The 27,259-nt window shown below is 35.6% G+C and overlaps 1 protein-coding gene and 1 long non-coding RNA gene across 2 annotated transcripts in view; both read left to right on the top strand.

Moving 5' to 3' along the window:
- The first annotated feature begins 259 nt into the window (after positions 1-259).
- LOC123526390 (uncharacterized) lies at positions 260-9,274 on the top strand. Its single transcript, XR_008366834.1, has 2 exons — positions 260-2,070; positions 2,434-9,274. It is a non-coding gene; the product is annotated as an uncharacterized LOC123526390 (long non-coding RNA).
- Positions 9,275-14,583: 5,309 nt separating this feature from the next.
- The window catches only part of LOC123565665 (uncharacterized), a 39,654-nt gene continuing 26,978 nt past the window's right edge, over positions 14,584-27,259 (top strand). The window contains exons 1-5 of the mRNA XM_053533523.1: positions 14,584-14,613; positions 18,303-18,332; positions 19,775-19,868; positions 22,509-22,674; positions 24,810-25,005. Of these exons, the coding sequence (XP_053389498.1) occupies positions 14,584-14,613; positions 18,303-18,332; positions 19,775-19,868; positions 22,509-22,674; positions 24,810-25,005 (516 nt within the window). The remainder of the gene's footprint in view (positions 14,614-18,302; positions 18,333-19,774; positions 19,869-22,508; positions 22,675-24,809; positions 25,006-27,259) is intronic.

Genomic DNA, 27,259 nt, shown 5'->3' with positions numbered 1-27,259 from the left:
GTTATGTTGTAGCTTTGAAGTTATATGTCCTGCTAGATGTTATATTGAATCGTTAATACATATCGTGTATTGATCCTTCTTTATTACAATACATATGGTATCGATTTTTTCCATTCAATGCACAGCCCTATTGCAGACGATGAATTTAAGTCACATTCTTACAATGCTGTTTCTGGCAGAAGTAAACACGTGAATAGTATTACTAGACTTACAGATGTGGTTTCGTCTGTATGTTAAATTTGTGGTAAATCAAAATGAGTCCAGTGCAGATGCTGAGGTATTTCTGGCAAAAAAAACAACACCTTTTATGCCTAAAAGGTGTTAAGTAACAACCAGGCATTAATACCAGTGTACATGTATGTTTATGCATACACATAAAAGTATGAATTTGATATTATGTGCAGTAAAATTTATATGTTGTGCTTTTTTAGCCCACCATCATCATCATCAGATGGTGGGGACTGGGCTATTCAAATCACTCTGCATCCGTGGTCGTCCTTCCATCTGTCCGTCCATTAACAATTTCTTGTTATCGCATCTCCTCAGAAACTGCTGGGGGGATTTTGACCAAACTTTTTTCAGAATGATGTATTGGTATCGTAGTTGTGTCCCCCTGAAAATCGGACTGGTTCAACAATTTTCGAGTGAGTTATGGCCCTTTGTTTATTTTTATAATTTACATAGATTTATATAGGGAAAAACTTGGAAACACTTCTTGTCCAAATCCACAGGGCCTAGGGCTTTGATATTTTGTGTGTGACATCATCTAGTTGTCCTTTATTAAGATTGTTCAAACTTTTCCCCTGGGGTCAAATATGACCACGCCCAGGTGGTCACATGGTTTAGATAGACTTATACAGGGAAAAACTTCGAAAATCTTTTTGTCCAAACCAGAAAGCCGAGGGCTTTGATATTTGTAATGTAGCATCATCTAGTGGTTCTCTACAAAGTTTGTTCAAATTATCCCCTTAGGGTCAAATATGGCCCGCCCCGGGGTTCACAATGTTTCATGTAGAGTTATATAGGGAAAATCTTTAAAAATCTTCTGGTCCGTAACCTTCAACATTCAAATTTGGACCACATGTACAGTATGAATGGCAAGATAAAACTTGACATGAGTTGACCTTGATCTTGTGACCTACTTTCACATTTTTGTAGCTACAGCCTTCAAATTTGCGCCACATGCATAGGTTTGTGTACCAAAACAAACTTTGACCCTGACATTGACCCAGTGACCTACTTTCAGATTTTTGAAGATGCAGGCTTCAAATTTGGACCACATACATAGTTTTGTGTTCTAAAATGAAATTTGACCTTGATTTTGCCCTAGTGACGTACTTTCACATTTCAGAAGCTACATGCTTCAAATTTGGATCACTTGCATCTATAGTTTCGTGTTCTGAATTGAAATTTGACTTTGATTTTTACCTAGTACCTACTTTCACATTTATCAAGCTGCAGCCTTCAAATTTGAAGCACATGCATAGTTCAAGCTACAGCTTTCAAATTTAGACCACATGCACAGTATTGTGTACCAAAATAAACTTTGACCTTGATTTTGACCTTGAGCTAGTCTTGAAATTTGAAACATTAAAAAATGGCTCAATGGTGGGCGCCGACTTGTTTATTTGCTAAATTTTGTAAGGATATTCTATCATTTTGAGTTTAATCAAAGTCTACATTGTAGAAAAAATGTTGACCCAAGCTTCTTCTGATCCTGATCAGAAACCTCTACCATACAGTTAAACTTTTATTTTTGGCAGCAACAATTATGGACGGTCAGTGGGTAAAATAAAATAAAAGTACTAAAAATTACTTCTATTTTTAATTATTATTTTTTTCTATAAAAATAGGGTTGGCGCTTCTGTAATCCAGAATATTAAAAAATGCTGGCCTGACTATAATTTGTTGCTGCCAGTTTTAAAATTGTATGTTTTTATTTCAATGGATTTCATTGTACTATAGGAGTTGGCCATAAATTGGGCGATGCTGACAGAGGTCATACTAAGAGGAAGTTCTAAACCAATAGGCCAGTAATTGGGAGACCCAAGGGTTGTAGTGTTTGACTTGGTAAGTAAGTTGTAACAGTTACTTGTACTGTCATTAATGTAATATCAGCATTCCATTTCAGTAAAAAAAAAAATCAGTTGTATCTAAAACAAAGCTTAAAAAGTACATGTAATGACCTGACAGTGTTTTAGATATGATTATGTACAACACTACACTCCATTATCTATTAACATCAGCTTCTTGAAATTGAAGCTATCCAATGTTTCAGCTAAGTCAGTTCTTTTACCCTTGCCTAATCTTTTTATTTAGTTAATATGTTTGTATTCAGTAAAAATATGAATTTCCAGACAGTCATAAATGTGTCTTTATTACTAGGACCTAACAGTACACATAGTGTATAAATACTGAATTGTTCTGTTTCAGTTTGTGGACAAATTGTGGTGGCCTTGTTCCACATACAGTCCAGATTGCTGCTGCAGAGCTGCATTTTTCCTAAAATGCCTATAACTGAAATTGCTCAACAAGTGACAGGGATTGTTAAAACTGGTAAAACAAGCATGTCAGTAAATGGAAACCCTCTGTCCTGCTAACGGTCAAAGGAGCGCTGTGGAATTTCTTTACTCGGTTACAGAAATTTCATAATGTCTTCTTGCTGAAGGTTTGATCTTCCAGTGCTGGCTACTACATTGACCAATATTTACCAACTACCCACTTATATTACCTTCGGTTACAGTTTCCCTTCAATAGCTGTTCATAATACGGTAGTCTTCAACAAGGAGAAACACAAGTCTGCATTATTGTAGCCCAGGATGTGTGCAAAACAACAACAGAGGAAAATATTGCCAGTGCGTAACAGACCCTTTCTCATCTTTACACCACATTCCATCTTAAAAGAGAGGATAGACTTACTGTAACTTTTAACTGTGAAGAACAGTTAAGGCCAACCTAGAGTGCAATGAATGAATGCTAATATGAAAAGAACAGTGAAAAGTGCTGTTTTTAAATAGTGGATTTTTTCCAAAAAGACAGAAAAAAGTACTAAAGTCATTGTGCTGCACACAATGGGCATGTCTTGCTGAATTTCTGTAGGGAAAGCATATTCTGTCAGCATACACGTGGCATGCATGCAATTTTTGTTTAGCTCGCCTGTGCAGAAAGTGCTCATAGTGAGGTATTGTGATCACAATGTGTCCGTAGTCCATCAACATTTCTGTTTAAACGACATCTTCTCCAAAACCACTGAATGTATTTTGATGAAACTTGGCCATGACGTTCCTTGGGTGGTCCTCTACCAAAGTTGTTCAAATGGTTCCACTTGGTTGCACATAGGGGCTGCCAGAGCTAAAAAAAGAAAAAAATTCAAACATCTCCTAAACCGATGGTCCGATTTTGAAATAATTTCACACAAATGGTCCTTATGCTACCGTCTACCAAGATTGTTCAAATTATACCGATTTGTCAAAAATCATTGTCGCCAGAGGGCTTGGTCACTTTCCTCTATTTGTATTTAGAGGAAACTTAAAAATTCTTCTTATATGAAATTGCTTGTCTGATTTTAAAATAATTTTGAACAAATGATCCTTATGAGACCCTCTACCAAGAGTGTTCAAATTATACTGATTCATCAAAAAACATGACCACCAGAAGGGGTGATCAATTTTCCCTAAATGTATATAGTGGAAACTTTAAAAAATATTGTATGAAACTGCTTCTCAGATTTTAGAATAATTTTACACAAATGGTCCTTGTTTGACCCTCTACCATGGTTGTTGAAATTATTTTTTTTGTCAAAAAACATGGCAGCAAGGTCACTTTTCACTGTATGTATATATGGTTGAAACTTTAAAAATCTTGTGTGAAACTGCTGCCCTGATTTTAGGATAATCTTACAAATATGTCCACCAGAGGACGTGGTCATTTTTTCCTGTATGTACATAGTGGAAACTTTAAAAATCTTTTTTTGTGTGAAATTGCTGGCCTGGTTTTAAAATAATTTTAAACAAATTGTTCTTGTGGGACCCTCTACCATGATTGTTCAAATTTTTCTGATTCGTCAAAGAACATGGCTGCCAGAGTCTGTGGTCACTTTTCTTCTCTGAATCAATAATAGTTAGAACCTTGATATTTGGGGCATTATATCAGATTTGTGTTCCATAATTAACCAGGTTTTCAACGAAAACCTGAGTTATTAGATTGGGGTATGTCGTTGGGCGGGCGGATGGCGGCGTCAAACTGGTGTTTCCGGTCAATAACTTTTGTTTCGGTAAAGATATTTGAATAAAACTTGGTATGTATGTAGCTTATATCAAGACAAAGGCTGGGATGGATTTTGGGGTTTCTGGGGTCAAGGTCAAGGTCACTGTTACTTAAAATAGAAAAAGGGTTTCCAGTCAATAACTTAACTTAGGAATGAGCTATCATGATGAAACTTGGTGTATAGAAAACTTACATAAAGTTGTAGCTTGGCATTGATTTTGGGGTTTCTGGGATCAAGGTCAAGGTCATTGTTACTAAAAATAGGGTTAGGGTTAGGCTAGGGTTAGGGTTGTGCTTTAAAGTGGTGCACTGTGATTCAGTATACCTTTTTATTCTTATGAAAAGTGTTCAAGGTCATTGTTACTAAAAATAGGGTTAGGGTTAGGGTTGTGCTTTAAAGTGGTGCACTGTGATTCAGTATACTTTTTTATTCTTATGAAAAGTGTTGAAAACCTGGTTTCGTGGCATTGCCGCATTTCTTGTTGTTCAAATTATTTCCCTGGGTTCAGAAGTGTGTATGACATTTATATGATATAGGCTAACATGGAATAAACCTAACTCTGTACTAACACAAACACATTTTAAGCCTTGTACACACCAGAGCCCTTTAGGGTCATTGACCCTCTTGTTTTTATTCTCTGCAGGGAATCACATGATCAAAGTAATCTCTAAACCAAAATAAATTTTATGAATAATATTGAAGAATCTTTTGCTGTAAATCCTATCATACACCAACATACATAGATTTCAGTCACAATCACAATCACCTTCTGGTTGTCTGGAACACTTCAAGAAACTGATACTTCTTATTTTCCTTAGTGTTTGTAATTACAGGATATCTATCATTATTGTCAACTCCATGATAATTTAACAATTTTCATTAGTCATATGATAGGCTATGTTTAAATTTCATATCTTATCATGACCGGAAATTTATTCATGTTCTTCAAAATATAACTTTGGTTTAGAGATTATTTTGATCATGTGATTCCCCACAGTGTTATTAACAGCCTTTGGCACAAGACCACAGTTATTTGCTCTTGGTTGACCACAATACGGAAGTGGTTACCTCTGTTTGATGGTGAATATTGGTGAATTTTTGAGTGAAAGACCTGCAATAAATGGCATGATTTAATAGAGGAGATATGAAATAGTAGGTACATGTACAATTTGACAGAATGAAAATGTCAGAATATGCATAACATGACTTTTTGATAGGGCCTGTTTTGCCTGTTTGCGGCCATCTAGAGAGTATTCTTCATACGCATGTGATTTGGTTCAAAATGGTAGAAAAAAAGAGCCGGTCAGCCCAATGTTTACTGTGGCTGGAATTTTTTCTCTTGAATAGTTCTGTTGAGTTCAGGTATTTTTATAGGGGTTGGAATGCATGCAAAATTGCTATAGTGTCCGGTGCCTATATAGAACATATAGTGAAAACAACTGTGGTCTTAGGCCTGATATAGTGGAAAATGTCAGAAAGTAAATTGTCAATATTTTTATTATTTTTCAATCTACATGGCTGAAATTTTGACAGTGAATGGCTGGTAGGCATAGAAATCTGGTAAATATTTAGATTAATCATTACATTTGCTGAAGTTGCTTCAGTTTGGGTAAAAAGTATACATGCACTTGAAACTTGTGAAAAATCCTACTTTCAGTTTACATATTTCTGGATTTTTTCTAATTTTGCAGGTTTTCATGCATGAAATGCATTTTTATAAGTTCTTTGTTTGAAACCGGTATGCGGAAAACAAAATGGGGTATTACAAATGCCGCGATGTGATATTTTTTTATTTTTTAGAAATTTGAGCTGCGATTGAGGAAATTTGACCTAAAGTCAGATATGTATTTTTTTCTATTCTTGTTTACATAAAATTGCTCTTTTGGTTACTTGAATTTACACAGTACACACAGTCTGAATAGTGAAATATGTGTAACCATAATCTGTGCAAGAAAAATCAGTTCAAGGGCTTGAAAATTGGACAGATTAGGCCTGAAATTGGCATATTTTAATTGATTTTGAAGGAAAACAGGCAGATTTTCACACACTAGACTTGCATATTGGTTTCCTTAATGCTATATTGAGCATAAATCATCATATCTGAGGTCCTGAATTGTATATTTACTTACTCTGTTGGATTTCTTACACTTTTAGTACACATTTTCAGAAAAAAAAGCTGAAAACCTGAAACGGAAATAACTTTAACTTGAAGTAAAATGTTAATTCGGGGTCTTCCATACAAGAAAATACTACAAGTTTTGGACAGAATTTGTTTTAATTTTCCATGTCTGTTATTCAACAATAAATATACCTGACGTCGCTAACTGTGAGCAAACCCCTAAATGGCGCTTGTATGGACGCCGCCATCTTGAAATGGACGTCGCGTCATTTTACAGTGTAATTAAGTCTATGGGGAAAAACATAAAATCTTGATTTTTAACTTCAGTTTACACTTTTTCAAAAAACTGGAAAAGGTGCCTAGAGATATTAACCGTCTGGTATTAATGATGTCATTTTATTGGAGGTCCAAAATTAGACATTTAGGAGACTTTGTATTGCATAGTAATATTTCATTCACTTGTCAATTTGTGTAATTTATGGGTTATATTTACAAAAAAAGTATTTTTTGAAAGATGGTTAAAAGGCACAACATTTGCATTTCATTTCAGTATAGGAATCAACTAATAATAACACAAAGGTTTAAGAGAATGCCAAGATAATGTTGAAGATATTGAACAAAAATTCAAATTTAGAACATTCATTCAAGTTTTCTTGTTTTATGCCTTTGAAGATTGTAGCTTTCTCATCAAACTTGTTTGCCCACCAGATCTATATTGAAGTCTGTTCAAGTTGGAAATGAACATTCTTGATTCATCTGAAATATTTGACTTCTATACGCTTGAAGGGACGTATTATGTTATATCCCTCGAGTCCGTCTAACCGTTCGTCCATTAACAATTTCGTGTCCGCTCTGTAGCTCTTGAACCCCTTGAAGGATTTCAAAGAAACTTGATACAAATGTTCACCACACCGAGACGACATGCAGAGCGCATGTTCCGGATGACTGGCTTCAAGGTCAAGGTCACACTTAGGGGTCAAAGGTCATATAAGTGTGTTTCATGTCTGCTCTAACTTTTGAACTGCTGGAAGGATTTCAAAGAAACTTGGCAAAAATGTTCACCACACCAAGACGACGTGCACATGTTCCGGATGAAGGTCGAGTTCAAGGTCGTAGGTCATATATGAATTGCTTTTTGTCGAGCCCCCTTGCGGAAGCGAAGACATAGTTGTCCAAATGGTTGTTCGCTGTATGTGAGTGCATCCATGCGTCTGGATTTGTTTGTCCGGACCATAACTTTGACATGCATGAAGCAATCTTGTTTATATTTGGCATGAATTTAAACCTCAGTAAGGCGTAGTGTCATGCACAAACCCCAGGTTTTATCTCAAAGGTCAAGGTCACACTTAGAGATCAAAGTTCATATTCAATAATGACATTGTCTGGAACATTTCTTCTTCATGCTTGGAGGATTTTGATGTAACTTGGCAAAATGGTGACGGACTGTCATCCGCAAGAATCCGGTCTCTAGGTCTAAGGTCAAGGTCACACTTAGAGGTCAAAGGATACAAGAATGACAACTTTGTCAGGAGAATTTCTTTTTCATGCATGGAGGGATTTTGATGTAACTTGGCACAAATGTTCACTACCATGAGACGGAGTGTCATGCACATGAACTAGGTCCTTAGGTCTAAGGTCAAGGTCACACTTAGAGGTCAAAGGTCAGATACAAGGATGACATTGTCCAGAGCATTTCTTTTTCATGCATAGAGATTTTGATGTAACTTGGCACAATTGTTCACCATCTTGAGATGGAGTGTCATTCACAGAAATCTAGAATTACTTCCCTTTGCTGTTACTATTAATAGGTTATATTGTAACTTTTCCATTACTGGTCATAGGGAAAAATTAAGACCACTTTTCTGAAGTACAACATGCATGTTACATCCAATTTTGAGGTGTATTTTGACCTATCTCTACTTGTAAGGACCCGCCCGCTTAGCTCAGTAGGTAAGAGCGTTGGTCTACAGATCTCGGGGTAGCGAGTTCGATCCTCGGGCGGGGCGTATGTTCTCCGTGACTATTTGATAAACGACATTGTGTCTGAAATTATTAGTCCTCCACCTCTGATTAATGTGGGGAAGTTGGCAGTTACTTGCGGAGAACAGGTTTGTACTGGTACAGAATCCAGGAATACTGATTAGGTTAACTGCCCGCCGTTACATGACTGAAATACTGTTGAAAAACGGCATTAAACCCAAAACAAACAAACAAACTACTTGTAAGGATTTACTTCCCTTTGTTGTTACTACATAAAATCATCAGTAGGCAGACATGTAACATAACATTACTGGACCACTGATTCAGAGAGAATATATTTTTATGTATAAAATCATCAGTAGGCAGACATGTAACATCGCATTACTGGACCACTGGTACAGAGATAATATGTTTTTATGTATAAAATCATCAGTAGGCAGACATGTAACATCGCATTACTGGACCACTGGTACAGAGATAATATATTTTTATGTATAAAATCATCAGTAGGCAGACATGTAACATCGCATTACTGGACCACTGGTACAGAGATAATATATTTTTATATATAAAATCATCAGTAGGCAGACATGTAACATCGCATTACTAGTCCACTGGTACGGAGGAGAAAATATTTTTATGTATAAAATCATCAATAGTCAGACATTAAACATAGCACTACTGGACCTTTCATACAAAGAAAATATATTTTTACATGTGAAATCATCAGTAGGAAGACATGTAACATAGCACAATTTTCATTGTTTTAACATCTTCGATATAGTTTCATCACTATAATTTCAAATTGGTTGCTATGTCCTGAACTTGTATTTGCGCTAAAAAAAATAATGAAAAAGATTTTATCAGTACACTTGATGGCGCACTCACCAGCATGATTTGACTAAAAATGATTCCATTAGCTTGTTAGCTAAAGACGAACCTTAAAAGAAGTTATTTAAAAGTTATTTAATCATAAGGAAGGGCTGTTATTGTTTGCATGTTGACAATTCCACTGGCTGGATAGCTCAATTGGCAGAGCAACCCAAAATTGAGATTGTGGTTTGGGGAGGTTCCAGGTTCGAATCCTGGTCTGGCTGTGCACATTGTCTTATTGCAGTGTCAATAACTTCTAAGCTCACTTGGTCTTTTCTTAAGGTGAGCTATTAAGTATAGGGGGATGATCAGTCGCCGGCATCAACATATTTAGCCTGTCTGATTTTAGTTCATCTGTCACATGACAGGATTGGCTTTGCGATTGCCCTTGTCTGTCATCCGTGCATCCACAATTTCTTTGTTAACAGGATTGAGACCTCATTTTGTATTTAATTTTAATCAAACTTGCGCACCACTTGTAGCTGTATAAAGATCCCGTTGTGGGTTCCAGAGAAATGGCTCCTTAAAGGGCTAAAATTTGCTCTCTTTTTTTTGTGAACTCAATAGAGACCACATTTTGCTATCAATTTGAATAAAACTTGCACACAACTGGTATTGGGATAATATTTTTTTTTCGAAAACTTGCCAGATCCCATTAAGGGTTCAGAGTTATAACAAGTCAAAAACTAGGTGATTAGGTCAAATTAAAGAAAAAGCTTGTTAACAACCTAGAGGCCACATTTATGATCCTATCTGCATGAAAACTGGTAAGAAAATTTATCTGTATGATCCCTAGGCCAAGTTTGAAACTAGGTAGCATGGGGCCAAAAACTAGGTTACCCGGTTAATTGAAAGGATAAGCTTGTTAACACTCTTGTTCATTTGATGTGCAAGAAACTTGGAGGATAGCAGATCATTACTTTTGTGCTGCTCCCGATGTTGGACTACTTTTTCACTTTTATTTATACTTCCAGTACAGAGATTTGAAATAATTTGAAAACAATGACTATAAAAAGAAACAAAAGTAATAAATGTCTTATTTTTTTGTTTTACACACTTGTAAAATCCGAAACCAAAGGACACATATCCGATAACGGCCCGCCAGAAGCCTGTTATTGAGATATCTGTACAAGTGTGTAAGTGTCAAGTGTGTAAAACAAAAAAAATGACATTCATTCCTTTAATGGTATGTTACACAGGTGAGCGACCTACATTCGGGCAGTAATATGTCAAACAAATAACTTCAGTCGGGCTGTGCCCACGTGGAATTATTATGCCCAACTTATAACTGCCCATCGTGCATTAACAGTGTTAAAACACTCTTGCTATAAATCATTTCTTAAATGAAACAACATATTACTAAAAGCTGAAATACTGAATTGCTTTACTTTCATGTCGCTTTCCTAATCCCTGTCGGTTTTGTCAAACGGAAACCATAGCCTATTTTAAGAAATATATTTTCGAACATTTTATTAGAATATAGCAAAAGAGTATTAATATTATACTTAGGTATTTCAGATGAATAACTTGAGTGAGAATTACAGAGTTTAAGAAACATGCTGTTTCTTTTTAGACTAACCTATATAATTTTTACTTGTATATAAAAAATTCAAAATAGGTGGTGAAGTGGTATAAACACTGTTTCGGTCATACAAAGGTGGATTAAAAAGAAGAGAAAGTTCCACTCCTTTATATTTTATTTGATATAAGAAGTTTAAAACATTTAAATGTGTTGTTTTTTAAGTCTTTGCTGACCTTTGTGAAAAAATGCTAAGACTAAAACATTTTTCATTTTTGCATACACTTTCAAACATACTTTGAATCAAAGTACATATTCATGAGAAGAAAAAAAACGGCTCAAAATTTTAACAAAAAAGTTTTTTTATCTGTAAAAATTTGTAAAAGTCGTTGCACATTCCAGACCAGCGAAAGGCACTTTCATTACAAACTTAAATACCTAAATATCTATCTTGAAGACGAAATGTAGAAATACAATAAAATGATATATCTTTATTTAATCCTTACTTCTTAATTAGTGCTCAAGGGTGAATTGTTGTGGTCAGTGAGTGTCCTTCAACAGTTTGCTATTAAGCAACATCTCATAAACCACTAGGTCAATTTTGATGAAACTTCACAAGAATGTTCCTTGGATGGTCTTTCGTTTCAATTTCATACAGAACTGTGGTTGCCCTATCAACCGAAAGACAAAACTTCAAAAGTCTTCATGTCCTAGGGCTTTATTTGATATGTAGCATCACCTTGTTGTCCACTACCAAGAGTGTTCAAATTATCCTTTAAAGTCAAATATTGCACCATATTGCATCGCCCTAGGGGCCACATTTTTAGCTCACCAGAGCACAAAGTGCTCAAGGTGAGCTGTTGTGACTGGTCCTTGTCCGGTGTCAGTCGTGCGTCAACATTTGCCTTGTGAACACTCTAGAGGCCACATTTGTGACCCAATCTTTATGAAACTTGGTCAGAATGTTTGTCTTTGATCTCTAGGTCAAGTTCGAAACTGGGTTATATGGGGTCAAAAACTAGTTCAGTAGGTCAGATCAAAGGAAAGACTTGTGAACACTAGAAATCACATTTGTTACCCAATCTTTATGAAACTTGTTCAGAATGTTAGTCTTGATGATCTATAGGTCAAATCTGGTTCATGTGGGGTCAAAAACTAGGTCAGTAGATCAGATCAAAGAAAAGCTTGTAAACACTAGAGACCACATTTTGACCCAGTCTTTATGAAACTTGGTCAGAATGTTTGTCTTGATGATCTCTAGGTCAAGTTCAAAACTAGGTCATGTGGGGTCAAAAACTAGCTCAGTAGGTCAGATCAAAGGAAAAGCTTGTGAACACTTTGTGACCTAATCTTTATGAAACTTGGTCAGAATGTTAGTCTTGATGATATCTAGGCCAAGTTCGAAACTGGGTCATGCGGAGTCAAAAACTAGGTCAGTAGGTCAGATCAAAGGAAAAGCTTGTGAACACTCTACAGACCACATTTTGACCAACTATTTATGAAACTTGGTCAGAATGTTAAGTCTTGATGATCTCTAGGTCAAGTTCAGAACTGGGTTATATGGGGTCAAAACTAGGTCAGTAGATCAGATCAAAGGAAAAGCTTGTGAACACTCTAGAGACCACATTTTTCACTTAATCTTTATGAATCTTGGTCAGAACATTTGTCTTGATGATCTTTAGGTCAAGTTTGAAACTGGGTCATGTAGGGTCAAAAACTAGGTCAGTAAATCAGATCAGTGAAAAAGCTTCTGAACACTTTGAAGACCACATTTGTGACCCAATCTTTATGAAATGTCAGAATGTTAGTCTTGATTATCTCTAGGTCAAGTTCGAAAGCGGGTCATGTTGGATTAAAAACTAGGTCACCTGGTCACATCAAAGGAAAAGCTTGTGAACACTCTACAGGCCACAGTTATGACCCAATATTTATGAAACTTAGTCAGAAAGTTTTGCTTCATGATTTTTGTCAAGTTTGAATCTGGGTCATGTTGGGTCAAAAACTAGGTCACTAGGCCAGATCAAAGGAAAATCGTTTCAATACTTCTGAGACCACAATTTGAAACTCATGAGAATTTAAATTAGTCAGAATGTTTGTTTTGATAATCTGTAGGTCAAGTTCGAATCTGGATCATGTGGGGTCAAAAACTAGGTCTCCTGTCAAATGAAAGGAAAAACTTGTGAACACTTTAAAGGCCACAGTTGTAACCAAATTTTTATGAAATTCAGTCAGAATGTTTGTCTTGATGATATTTAGGTCAAGTTCAACTCTTGGTCATGTGCGGGTCAAAAACTAGGTCAGTAGGCCAGATCAACTCCGGTGAGCGATGTAAAGGGCCATCATAGCCCTCTTGTTATGTAGACATTATAGCTTGGGTCAAGGGCATTACTAAATGGTGTAGAAATGAGTAACTTTTATGGAGACCATATTCAACGCCATTTATAGATAATGTTTTTGTAAGCAGGGTGAAAATTATTATCACGCTCGACAAGGGATTCGTACTATCTCAAACCGTTTTTTAAGTTTGTTCCATTTTACCCCTGCACGTGTTCAAATTTGCTGGAACAACGGGGCACATTTGTACATGACACCTTGTCACTTTGAACCAGCATGTCTTGCTACCCATTCGCGCAATATTTGAAATAAGTCGATTTTCTTGAAGCAAATACATATTTTAAAATACTCAGTTTCAAACAAATACATAAAACTGTATCTGTTCCGATATGCACTGGTCTCCCCTACGTCAATTACACATTCTTCACCTTAAATCGTATTTTTTTTAAGTTTTTATTTTTTTATTGTTTCTGTAATTATATATGTGTGATTAGCTTTTAAATTAATGTTATTTTACTATTTATATATTTATAAGTAGATCTAAATATTGTTATTTCCCGCTTATGCTTCACATGTATACCTCATATTTTGTCATGCAGATATGTTGGGTTTTATCTATTCTCTACTTCATATTGAAGAAATATGTTTTCGATAAATACCCGCCGTATCATTATGATCTGTATCTATATGTACATTAATACAAATATATTCTATATTTGCGCATTTTGTCATGTTGACGTTCGCGTCCAAACGAACGCGACGTCGTTTATATTGTACGTTGTTATTTCTGACGAAGAGATAAAGGTCGAAACTAGTAAAGAATGTGTTGTCTTAGTAATTTTAAATCCCTTTTCCCTACGTCAGTTCAAAATTCTTATTCTCACCTACGACATGGGAAGTAAAATTATACAGAACACGTAAAACTTTCCAAATCTACCGCTTAAACAATCTTTTTGTCCCAACATTTAATTTCATGTTATAATTATAATGTTAAAATGAATAATAGTCTAGTAAATAAAGTACTACGCTAAAAACCATCAGGTCAACTTCTCTCTCTTTCTCTTTCTCTTTCTCTCTCTCTCCCTCTCTCTTATCCCCCCACAAAAAAAGAAGAAAAAAAAAGAGAACCCCCCACCCCTTACATGTAAACACATCAAACTAGAAGTCAAAACCCAATCACGTTTTTTATATTTCAGGATATAATCTGTCTGTCATGTAAATGTTCCCATAGACTAGATCTATGTCCCACTAAATAGGTTATTTATTTATGCATTTATTTCATCATTTTCGGAGTAGGCCTATAAAAAGATCTGTTTAACAAGCCGACCTATGTATATTTGTGTTCATTGATTAATAACTCATTATTTCATTAATTTTCCACTCTCCTCTACAATCTGTAATTCTAAAAGGGTGTGGCCACCTTTGAAGATTACAACAATATTATACAAAGCGGCCTCTGTCGGTAACCGCTGTGATCTGTACAGTATCATCATGGCTGCCCTATCGTACGGCAAAAGAATGGTAAAATGATAAAATACCACAACAAAGATCCGCATGAATTTTGTAGAAATAGAATCTACGGTTCTACATTAATTTCCGAGGAAGCCTTTTAAATCTTAACCTTAAGCCTATGCTTTTTTTCTTGATTCTATATCTATTCAGAGTTCGTTAAGAGAGTGGGTGGGGTTGGGACAGAGGTCATTTTAATAATTTTCCTTTGGAAGGAACCACATTATAAGAATTTTTTAAAACAATAGCAACTAACGCACTCAAATTTATGCGAATTGTGTAGATTCTATTTTTAAAAGTCTTCTTGCAGTTTTATTTTTAAATTCACCGCGTGAAAAATGTGACGTCATAATTGACATCACACAATGGAATTTGTCACCAGGTTCGGCTATGTGTAAAATCCGCTGACTCAGACTAGGTTCTGGATTTAGACCGTTACATAGATGCCTCAATTAGGTCATAAGGAATAACGGTGGTGTTGCCAACCTACTAGCCAACCACTTGTAAATTGTAATTGTGTTGGCCTACGAGATTCCTTGAATTCTTTGGGTGTTCATACAATCAGATATTATTGTGGCGCATTCCATCTGTTGAAAACACCTTCGAATCTAAAGTTTTGAGCCGTGCCATGTGAAAACTAACATAGTTGGTTTGTGACCAGCATGGATCCAGACCAGCCTGCGCATCCGCGCAGTCTGGTCAGGATTCATGCTGTTCGCTAACAGTTTCTCTAACTGCAATAGACTTTGAAAACGAACAGCATGGATCCAGACCAGACTACGCGGATGCGCAGGCTGGTCTGGATCCATGCTGGTCGCAAACCCACTATGTCGGTTTTCTCATGGCACGGCTGATATTAATATTGACCGCGCAAAGATAAAAAAAAGTCATAACCTACACTTGCGGATACATGGGGAGGGGTTGCATAGCATCAATAATTATTGAAATAAATTAAGGGGTGCGATATTAATATGTAATGGAAATGTTCTGCTCGTTTCACTAGCAAATATATGCTCCTCTTTCTTCTCTGGCACCGTCCGTAACTAAATAACACAGCGCCGATATTCCTATGAAATTGATAGTGTGCAAAAATCGGGTGATTTCCGGGCCGTCTAAGCATAATTTCAATTTTAGATAATTATACTGAAAAGACGATTTGTTTCCAGTTAGTATGTTGTTAATAACGAACAGCATGTTATTCAGGGAACCAGGTATAGGCATATTTCCGCCGTGTCAAGTCAGTTTGGCCGGTAGCCTATATCGTCTCATTTCGGCCCATAATCAAAGTTGAAAATAACTGCTACAAGACATATTTAGGGAAAGGAAATAGTTTTTATTTGATAATATTTGGGAAAAAAACAAAAAACAAAACAAAACAAAACAAAAAAAAAAAAAAAAAAAAAAAAAACATTCAGCACAAAAGCTTGCGCTGCGTAAATTGTATTTTTTTTTTTTTTTACCGTTAGATTCGAAAATTTTGGGCACGGCCAGGATTACATGTAGCGAGTCGTAATATTGCACTCCCCTAATGAGCAGAATCAGAGTGGTCATTTTATAAATTGTGTGCATATTTGGTGCCTTTAATCAATGACAAGATTAGGACTCTCATACAGAAATACAGAAAGTTATCAAAAGGAAAATTTTACACAATCCATTATAAATAACATGTCAAAATCATCAATTTTGCACTTTTTGAACAGCCAGCAATGATTCCGTTGCAGGAAGAGTGTCCACTTTTATTGCATTTCTCAATTTAAAAGTCCCTACCGAACTACAAAATAGTAATGTAATGGGGATCCATCCATCTCGTGTTTTCACAAAATGGCAGTAATATTCCTGAGTATCAATCAACAAGCATGGAACCCTTCTATAATTTGAATTTCCAGCGCCAAGGTGACTCATCGATTCATACAAAGCTAGCAGAAGTTTGTTTTACAACTGACAAAATTTTACTTGTATCAGCTGTTTAAATTTTCTAAAGAATTAACAATTATTATATCACTTTACAGACATCAAAATAACGAAGTTCTAATTATTACATATATTAATGAGGTTCAAAATTCACATCACATACAAATAATATGACATTAAAACTACCTTAGCTCCTGTAGATCTAGTATAATTATAATATTTCAGATCGCTTCTTTCTTATGCCTACGCAGGAAACAGAGCAATGTAGTCGCTAAATAAACTTTTAAATACCCATTCCACATACCAAATTTCTGAATCTGCCCTGTACAGCTAAAATGTCCCAGAATTTGTAAAGTAAGGGTTATTTCACATTTAAGAAGTGTAAAGGAATCGTATGACAACATTTAACTAACTGGTGTGGCACACTGACAAGACGAAAGCCGGTGGATTAGAAGCCGGTAAAGCGTGTAGAAGTTCGCAGAAGGGGAACATTTGGCAACAAGAGCTTCGTGAAAATCGGACAACAATAAATATAGTTTTCGATCGAATTTATTGTTTTGCGCCTTCTGTCCCGCTGGACTTCCTTTTGTTTTTTTTTGTTTTTTATAGTTTTTGTGTATGATCATTCATGTTTTAAACAAAAACAGACATGAAACGAGATAATTGTGCAATCTAACTTTTATTTCGCCGCTCCAAATAGCATAGCGGCTAACCTGGAAAAACTCTTGTTTACTCATGAGCGGGTCTCGAACATGGTCCGAGGCCGTTTTTGAAAATTTAAACATTTTTCAGTTTGGGCAGCCCCAACTCCGCCCCACACCTTGACTTTTGGATCGGACTGAGTGGCCGCCAATCCGAGAAAACTTGTGGAAAAAGAAACGACCCTTGAGTAATTTTGTAACAAAAAAGATTATCCTTGAACTTTGCACGTGCGCAATCCAACACCAATAAATGTAATAAAAACAACTGAACGCACACGATACTTGATATAGAAATAAATTAAGAACGCTTGAGTGGTCTATAAACGATACGGACGAATGTTTAGGAGAGAAGGATAGGTTTGACGGCCTATTACACATCTAAACTGATTTTAGTAACACAGTTTGACTGCTGGCAGTACTTTATAGGACATTTACAAAAGAAATAGCTTATGTCATTCTCATCATCTAACGTAATAAATACAGCTTGATTAACTGCTGTAACTGCTGACGGTAAGAGCAGTTAACTGTCCATATAAATGCTACTACCGATGTACTGCCAACTTCAAGCCGATCTTAGTTGGAAACAAAATAAACTCGGACAATTTTGACCTAATTAAGTGTCAGTGGGAAAAAAACCTGATTTTTCCCGGAAGAAATGTATTTACCGATAGAAAGCGTTAATAAACATTATAACATCTTATTTCTGACGAATTTCCAATTCTTTTCTGAATGCCCAACTCCATTTTGACGAATTTCATTTCTGACAAATGTCCAGCTAATTCTGAATATTTAATTTATTTTTGACAAAAATCTAACTCCTTTCCAAATACCCGACTCCCTTCTGCCGACAGATAACTCCTTATGAAATGTCCAACTCCATTCTGGCAAATGCCGAACTTCTTTCTAAATATCCAAAATCTGTTAAATTGAACGCATAACTCACATCCAACTTCACACATTTATTTCTTTACTATTTGATACAACTGACGTTTACACAAATGTTTGGGTAGAAATATAGAATATACACATCATATCCCTATAAAATGTAAAGAGATTTTTAATCTGTTTACGATTTTAATTTGTTTTCAGCTCAAGGAAAGTTTAAAGTCACTACCAAAGGTACGTAAATGCAATTATCCGTTCGTTTCAGTCCTTATATATATTTTTTATATTTGTGCGTCAAGTACAAAATTATATCTTACATTTAACATTTTAACAGAATAAATGCACTGATAGCAGTTTCTGAACTAAAAAGTCAATTACACTAAACCTTAGTGATATACAGAACTGCAAAATAATTTGATATGAAGTAAAATAACATAAAAACAGCTGTTTTAACGGGATAGGAAAATACACAAATATATAAGTAAGTAAGTAAAATTTGGAAGAAGACATATTTCATAAATGCAGGGCCTTAGGAGTAGGGATCACATGTTATGCAATCGGAATAAGATCTCGTGCGATGGAGATAAAATGTTGAGCGCTCGAGAGCAAGCGAAATAAAATGGACTGTGACTCAATGCAGACTTGGAGCGCCGGTATAAATTACAGACTCCGGTATATACCGGATTAACTAAATTGAACGAAAAATATCTTAAATGTATATATTTTGTAACCATGGTGATGCTAACCCTAACCTTTAGTCAGTATATTATGCATATTATACACTAAATGCGTGCGGACATGCAAAAATATGCACATTTTTGCCGTGCGCTACAATTGATAATCACTTTCGGGCATGCGCAGAAGACCGCTCCAAGTCTGCAATGACCTACATCGAATAAAATGTCGCTCGCTCGCGCAAATAGATGGTTGGAGAACACCAATTGTTTTCACATAGACTTCCCTAATAACATTATAGCGTGTGCGGCCTTCTGCAGCACGTATATCCAATCACACTTTTTAAAGAATTATCTTAGTCCGACCAATATATCGGACGAATGTTGAAACATGTGAATAAAAACACTTCTTAAAAAGTAATTTTTGTATGAATTAGACGACTCCATGTTTACATCGTGGTTATGGCGGAAGAAATTAAGTTAATGAAACTTTATTTCAATATAAATATACCAAATTTGGTAAAATGTATATTGAAATATTGTAGATACAGTAAAATATGTTGTTTTCTTTTTTCTAACGAAATCTCTGCTTGGGTTTGTATGTATGACAAACCAATCAGAACGGACAAACATTACATTATTTCTAGTTATACTCTTACTTCATTCCCAGTAAGTTCCCTGTACTTTTTAATTTTTGGTCTCTGACCATATATGCGGTGCAATCGGAATAATATATCATGCACTAAAGCGCTCGATTTCTGAATTCGAGTGCTTGATACAGGCATGTTATCTCGAGCGCTCAACACATATTCAGAGCAAACATCTGATCTCGAGCGCTTTACATATTCATATTTCTGTTTACATTGATACTAGCATCTGAAATACGAATTGATTTCTTATCAATCAGAACCAATGGCGTTGTTCTTCACTGAGTTGTATTTCATTAAAAAATTTTCATGGATATTGTATCAAATAATTCTGTTGTAATTATTTACTTTATAGAGGAAAACACCAAAGGAAGAGGCCCTGTCGTGGGTGGAGAGAGGGATGGACCCGCCAGAGAGATTTAGCCTCAAGTATATTTCAGACTACAAAGGTCAGCAATCACAATAGACCTTTTTCGGCGTAAATGTATATCAGCTTTTTAAGTTCATATATTATGTAATTCGGACAGAACTGAGGGATTATCTCAAGACAATAATTGAATAACATTGGCCTCTCCTTCATCTGCTTGTCGCTTCGTAATTTGTCATCTAGTGTAGATGATTATTAAAATTTATAGTCACAACAATATTTCAAAGGTGACTGAGCCATCGAACTATTTATGCTTTTATCAAAAAAGCGATGGCCATTAGAAAATCAACGACAAACATCTCAAAAAAGTAAATGAATATGTATTCCGGCTCCAGCTTAATATATACAAAATGTGCCGTCTGAGTTATAACAAGAAATATCTTTAAGAAAACATGGTCGGCGTGATGTAACTGAAGCATAAGTTATATATGGGCAGAAACCTGTATTTTAAATCTTTTGGCAATGTTGAAAGGGGCCTCTGTGGAGTTTTGTATAAATGAGGACAGTTGTTCTGAAGAAGACTGTATTTAGAAATTGTGGAGAGACACACAACTGACACCAAACAATCACAAAAGCTCACTATGAGCATTTGGTACTTAAAAGATGGTAACAGTAACCAAACAATATTGAAATACGTTCTATACTTTATTTCTGGAATTGTTGGAAGCAACATGAACCCTTACCCTACTTCAGCTTATTATCCAATTTGTCTATTATTCAGAATAGATGAACAGTACTGTTTTCACCGGAAAAAATAATTTGAAATATTTAAAGTCTAAAATTTAACAGCATCGGACATTTTGTTGCAGGTTGCACTGGTTAGAAATTGTTTCTGTATTGCAGGGGAAGATTTAATGACTGTATAAAGCAAATAACCTTTTTTGTAAAAACAAAACTTAAGGAAAGGAAACTTAGCAAAACAGAAACAACTTAATAAGAAAACTTAACAAAACAGAAATATGTCCGGATGAGCAGATGAATATTTGTTCAAGTGGTACGCATACAACCCGATGGTGCTATACTTATAGAGGTTATAGATGACGAACGCGTTGTCATTTCACTCAGTGTCACACATGACTCAGAGTGAAGCAGTTTTAGCCTTTCCTCCGGTCAGCGCCACTCATACAAAATCTCTCATTATGGCTGAAATTACCGAGAATACCTTACCAAGCAATCCGATTGGTACATTATTTAGGCGGCGTCATAAAATCGTGCTTAATACGACACGCCGAAAAAAAATGCATGAAAAGTCTCGTCATGCTCATAGGACTATCACCGCTCTCAATAAATACTATATAGTATCTGACATGTTCTGCTGCTGCCCACCCCAAGCCAAGATCAGTTTGAAATACAAATGATGTTATAATATGGCTTAAAGAATATCCTATAATCAAAAAGAATACGTTCACTTCGCTCTTAATAACTTCAAGTACCCAGGCTGTTCCACATCCTACATATTCATTTTTAAAGACAGACAGACAGACAGTCCTGTTGTCATTGGCTTTAGTTAAAGCAAAATATCTTACAACCGTCATCTTTCTCGTGCAATAATCATATTGCCCACATGTTTCTAATCTGGCACCTTATTTCTTCTTGTGTGCCTAATCGGCTCAATTCAGTCAGAATATCTTACAACCTTATTCCTTCTCGTGCAATATTTATGTTACCCGCATGTTTCTAATCTGGCATTACCGATTTTGTTTCGAGCCTCACTCAGGGCGTGGAATTTTCCATGCGAAAAAGCCGGCTAACTTCACAGTCCAGCTTCTTTTACATTATCAACATCATGTGGGAATACCTCCTTTCTTATTTATAAGAAGTCCTTGTTAATCGTATTGTTCGTATGTTCCAGACATCTTGACTTTGCATGTTTAGTGACTGAATTATTCCTTAGAATTAGAGGGGGCTCCGTGGTCGAGTGGTAAAGGTTGCTGACTTTTAACATTTGTCTCTCACCGATGTGGGTTCGAGCCTCAATTGTGGCATTAAATTCTTCCTATGACCAAGTCATCCACGGAAGTAAGGTACTGATCGTATCATGTGCAATCTTTTCTAACCTGCCATGCCCTTTTGTATTACGGAAGATCGTTGGTTCTATCCGGGTGCCCGTCACTGATGATATAATGCAAGGAGGGGCACCTGGGTTCTTTTTCCATCATCAAAGCCAACGATGTCGTTAAGCCCCCACCCCACTCAAAAAAAAAAGAAGAATAAAAAAGAAATCGACAAAGAAAATCTTTAGAATTATTGCTATATTCGAAGTACGTATTTTCAAGTGTCTTGAGAAAAACCCTCGTAATTGGGAGATTTCCACTTACAGCGAAAAGGTCTAATAGGAAAAGTGTTTTATTCTTCTTGTTAAAATTGCTTCTTGATTAGGTACTTCTTTGTCATAATCTTCTTCAGCTTACTTATTGTACGTTTCTTAATCGTTATTCATAATATCATTTTTCTTTGCATATTTACCTATTGTATAATGCTCTATCATTGTAAATTTGTTTATTTATCTTTTTTTTCTGAACAAAGGTGATAAATCTTTTTATTTTCACTTGCACTAACTGCATGTAAAAACAATCAAATATTAAACAAATACATCATCATCATCAACAACAACAACAATATTACTGCGAAAAAGAATTTAACTTACTATATGCTTTGTCAGGATTTGGAGTGTTTGCTACAAAAAACTTCAGACGAGGAGACTTCATTCTTGAATACCGAGGGTCTCTTATAGCAAAAGAAGATGCAGAGGTGTTAGAACTAAAGCATGCAAGGGCGGGGGAGGGATGTTTCATGTTTTTCTTCTCCTTTAATGGAAAACAGATGTGGTAAGTAACACTAGTCTAAACCCGTTGCGTAATTATCACTTTCATTTCATTTCAGTTTGATATTACGGCTCGAACGGACCGTTAGGGGAGGTAACTGGAGTCATGGATTAATCGTTTACAATATTCATTGTAAAATCTGCTATTAGCAGTAAATACTTATTAACACATGAAATAGTAAGATATGTACATGTAAATACTTTCTTTAAATTTAAACTTCATAGTAAAATTTTCATTAACGGCTTTGTTTCCGATTTGGCTGCCGCATTATTGTTACGAACAAAAATACATAAACGTTTTGTTAGATCTTGCTTCCAACAGGTTTGAATATTTAGCTAATTTTACAGGATGTATTACTGAATCTATTATTACCTCCCTCTAAGGTACTGATCGTATCATGTGCAATCTTTTCTAACTTGCCATGCCCTTTTGTATTAATTGAGACAATATTATAAGTAAATTTTGAAGACTAGCTACGGCGGGTATAAATATGTCGTGTAGGCGGGCGAAAACACAAATACATGACAAATTTTGCGCGAAGACTCGACGTTTAAAGGGCGCCGACACGACTGTTTTAACTGTCGAGTTTTGTGTTGGCGGGTATAAATATGTCGTGTCGGCGCCAGTGTCGTGTTTTTGTGTCAGCGGAGCAAAAACACGACCCGCCGATACGAAAACACAACAACTTCTTTTCAGACATCTCTTGTCAAATGTAGAGTAATACGAAGTGTATGTATAACTGACCCGATTCCAGAAATATTTCAATGAGGTGCGGGGAGAGGCAGCAGTTAAAGAATCAAGGTGGCATCTGCGAGCCGAGTGGGGTTAGGTACGGAAGGGGGTAACCCCTCATGTTAGTTGGGTCAGGCCACCATTATATATATATATATATATTTTTTTTTTCAAACATTTAAAAGCAGACACGCCCTGACCAAACATGAGGGGTTACCCCCTTCCATACCTAACACCACAAAAACACGACAACACGAAAACTCGACAAATAAAGGGCGCCGACACGACATATTTATACCCGCCAACAAGTTACTCGACATTTAAATCTGTCATTTCGGCGCACTTTTAACGTCGAGTTTTTGCGTAAAATTTATCGTCTTCTCGCCCCACTGTCACGAAAACTCGACAAATTTGGTTTTTGTCGTGTTTTCGTGTTTTCGCCCTGCCAAAAACACGAAATGGCAGAAATCAGCCACCATATGTACGTTATTGTTATAATTGTTGTCAGATGCCCTTATGGGCCTTGACTTGATTAACAAAACTGTAAAAAAACTGTAAAAAAAAAAACAGATAACAAGTTAAGGTATTAGAAGCGTAATATACCTCCTTTTTGAAAAGTATTCCTACCATTAACCTGCTTTAACTGCAATTCTCAGATTCAAGTCATACTGGGACCAATTTCTTTCCTTATTTTCTTTTATTTTAGTAAATTTTTACTTCTTTCAAATCTTACAATTGATTTATTGTACAAAAATGTAAAAAAGAAAATTGATTAGCGATGCTGTTCAAAGTGAATTTACTACTTAAACGGAAGGGGTAGAGCTACACACCTTTAAAAATTTGCGGTAAAAGTCCTCTATTTTGCTTTCACTCTTTAGATTGCATATCGTGGAAGAAATTTAGTTAGGTTTTACGTCTGCCCCAAGGTTATTTTTGAATGGAGTAAGCAATATTCAAAACAGAAACAGGTTTCGACCTTATTTTTTCAATGTTGAAGTTACAATTCTGTCTCATTAAATCAGTTACTTGAGGCACCCTAGAAAAAAAATATATTGACATTTTTATTTTGTTTATATTATCATTATTATTAGTTTTATAATTGTTTACCAATAGTTTGATGTTTCTTTCTTTAAAATTAATGGTAAAATGTATTATCTGCAAATGTTTTGGATTGTGGCCATCAATTTGAAATTTGTCTCTGCTTGACTTTGAGGAGATACCATAAGTTATACAAAATTTAATAAACAAAAAAACGACACGGTAAAAGTTGTTTAAAAATTGCAAAACAGTGCGAAGCACGGTCACCTTTAGTTTTGTAAACATTGCTGTTAGGCATCTAATACCTTAAATAAGCTTGACTAGCTGATAAGCAACATCCGCATAATCTTACTCAAAATATCTTTCAGCTATGATGCAACGGAGACACACGATTCGATGGCAAGGTTTGCCAATGATGCTGGAAATGCATCAAGAAACAGCAAGATGCAAATCGTGGTCCACAACAGTACACCCCACTTATGTTTATTTGCCACCACGGATATCACTGCGGGTGATGAGGTGCTATATGATTATGGCGATAAGAATCTGCCATGGAAATTAAAGGTGAGATAAGCGCACATATGGATTCCGAAATAGGACGGATTGCACCGAACCGGATGTGACTGCTCAGTGTTACATGTGAAGTAGTATAAAATGTAGTTCCATACTATGGATGAAACCTGATATAATGTGTGACATGAGGAGGTGACAGTTACATTTTTGGCTTAGTTTTATTGCTTATTGTATTGAGAAAAGATCTAGACCTTATTCATTGTGTGTGAATTGCCTGGAATAAGCTTTATTCTTTGCGAAAAATATGTGCCTACGCGTGACTGCTAAATGGCTGTTTTCATGGGGGCATTTTTAGAGGGTGATGTTTCTCAGAACAGATTATTTTTCTTATATACAACTATTTTAATAAGAAAGAGATAGATATGGTTTTCATATCATTGAAATGCTCTAAAGTGTTGAAAATGAGGTCTGAATTATTTGTTGTTAATGTGAAGTAAATAAGGAATTGAATTGGTAGAATGTAACCAAGTTCTGATATCATTATTTCTGTTATTAAAAGAATTAAAAAGCAAAAACAATAAAACATGCTTAGTATTACAATATGTTTTGCAAATGTTCATATTAATTATATCCCCACCAAACACAGAGAGATGGGGTTGGGGAAGTGGATATAGGAGTCAGTTTTGTCCCGTCGCGCCTCGTCCTGTCCGAAATCTATATCCCAATTATTACTGAATTGACTTGATTCAAACTTAAAATAGATATTTCACTCTATCACCCACATCGTGTGACACAAGGTGCATAATTATTTCCATGAATATTCCCCCTATTTAGAATTCAAGATTAATTTTGATGCATTTTCATCACTCTAACTCAGTTATTACCTGCGGGCTGGAGGCCGGAGATATATTGGAATGCAACAAGTAGTGTAGCACATGGGGACTGGGTGATTTCACGTGACTTTTTACCGATATGCGATTGGCTTATTGCTTCTATGGAACGCCGTTTGTGCAATATAGCTGGCACTCTATATGATATATAGAGAAATGTTTGTCCTGAATTCCTCATTCATTATTTCATATAATTCATTCAAACTTTCAGCAATGATCAATATTGATACCTATTTGTGCATATGTTTTTGTGTTAATTGATCTCCAGTTTCCTGGATTATGGTCCTGTGTTGTCAACGAAGTCCAGGTGAAGGCACGAATCGCATTTGTGAAAGCTCTAGTAAAGTATTTCAATAGTCAAGAAATGTCAGCTGAGCTAAAAGTTATGTTCTACGCGAAAGGGAAATAAGGTTGTTTTTGCTCAGAATTAAGATGATAGATCTTCCCGTGAATCATGCAGAATGGAGTAACATACCTATATAACGCGTAATGGTATAGTAATAATAATAACGATAATAATAAAAACAAGCACGTTATTCAACCATAAGTTACTTTTTAGACCGAGTGGTCACAAATACATCCATAACAATTTCTGGCCTGTTTAACTTCTGTCCGCAGGAAATCTTTTGATTTGTTACTGATTGGATTTTATTCAAACTTTAAAGAGCGTCCACATCACATGACACAAGGTGCATAGTTCTGACCCACATTTTAATTATGACCTTTTTCTCGGAATTTTAGGTTAAACTTGATGTATTTTCATTTTATCTCAGTTATAACGAAATGCATTTATTTTAAACTTGAAACCAACATTTCCTTAATTATGCCACCCCCCCCCCACCTTTTTGCTTAGAATTATACTTATATAGTGTTTTGATACACTTTATTTGTACCTCTCTTAGTATTTGATCTTTTTCTACACAGACTGAAGCTAATAAGCAATATTCATCCACCATTGGAGTCATTAAACACTCCAGTGACAGTTCTTGACAGATTTAATGCTTTTGGTACACAGGTGAAACATTATAAAATACAGGTAATGTTCGACACTGGCTACAGACCACCAATTTTATATGTAGTTATGGCCCCTTTCAAACTTAAAATTTGTCTAACTCGTGGTTGCCGGACAATAACTCACAATAACTCACAGAAAGCTTAATAGATTTAGATAAATTTTGGTATACACATGTAACATCATGAAAAATAAGTCAAGTTCAATTTGAATTGCACCTTCTTGTGACCATGTCTCTCTTATGGTTGCCATTCTTCTTAGACCGTATTGTGGGGGTATTCGTCACTCCTGTTAAGTTCTAGTTATCGCAAAGTTCTCAATAATTTCAAATGAACGTAGGTTGTTTTTTAGGAAAGCGACCTTAAATATATCGATATCTAATTTCAGACAAAAGTGTATTCAT

The sequence above is a fragment of the Mercenaria mercenaria genome, chromosome 1 (assembly GCF_021730395.1).
Source record: "Mercenaria mercenaria strain notata chromosome 1, MADL_Memer_1, whole genome shotgun sequence".
NCBI lineage: Eukaryota > Metazoa > Mollusca > Bivalvia > Venerida > Veneridae > Mercenaria > Mercenaria mercenaria.
The sequence above is the reverse complement of the archived record's forward strand: the minus strand, read 5'-3'. Positions and strand labels throughout refer to the sequence as shown.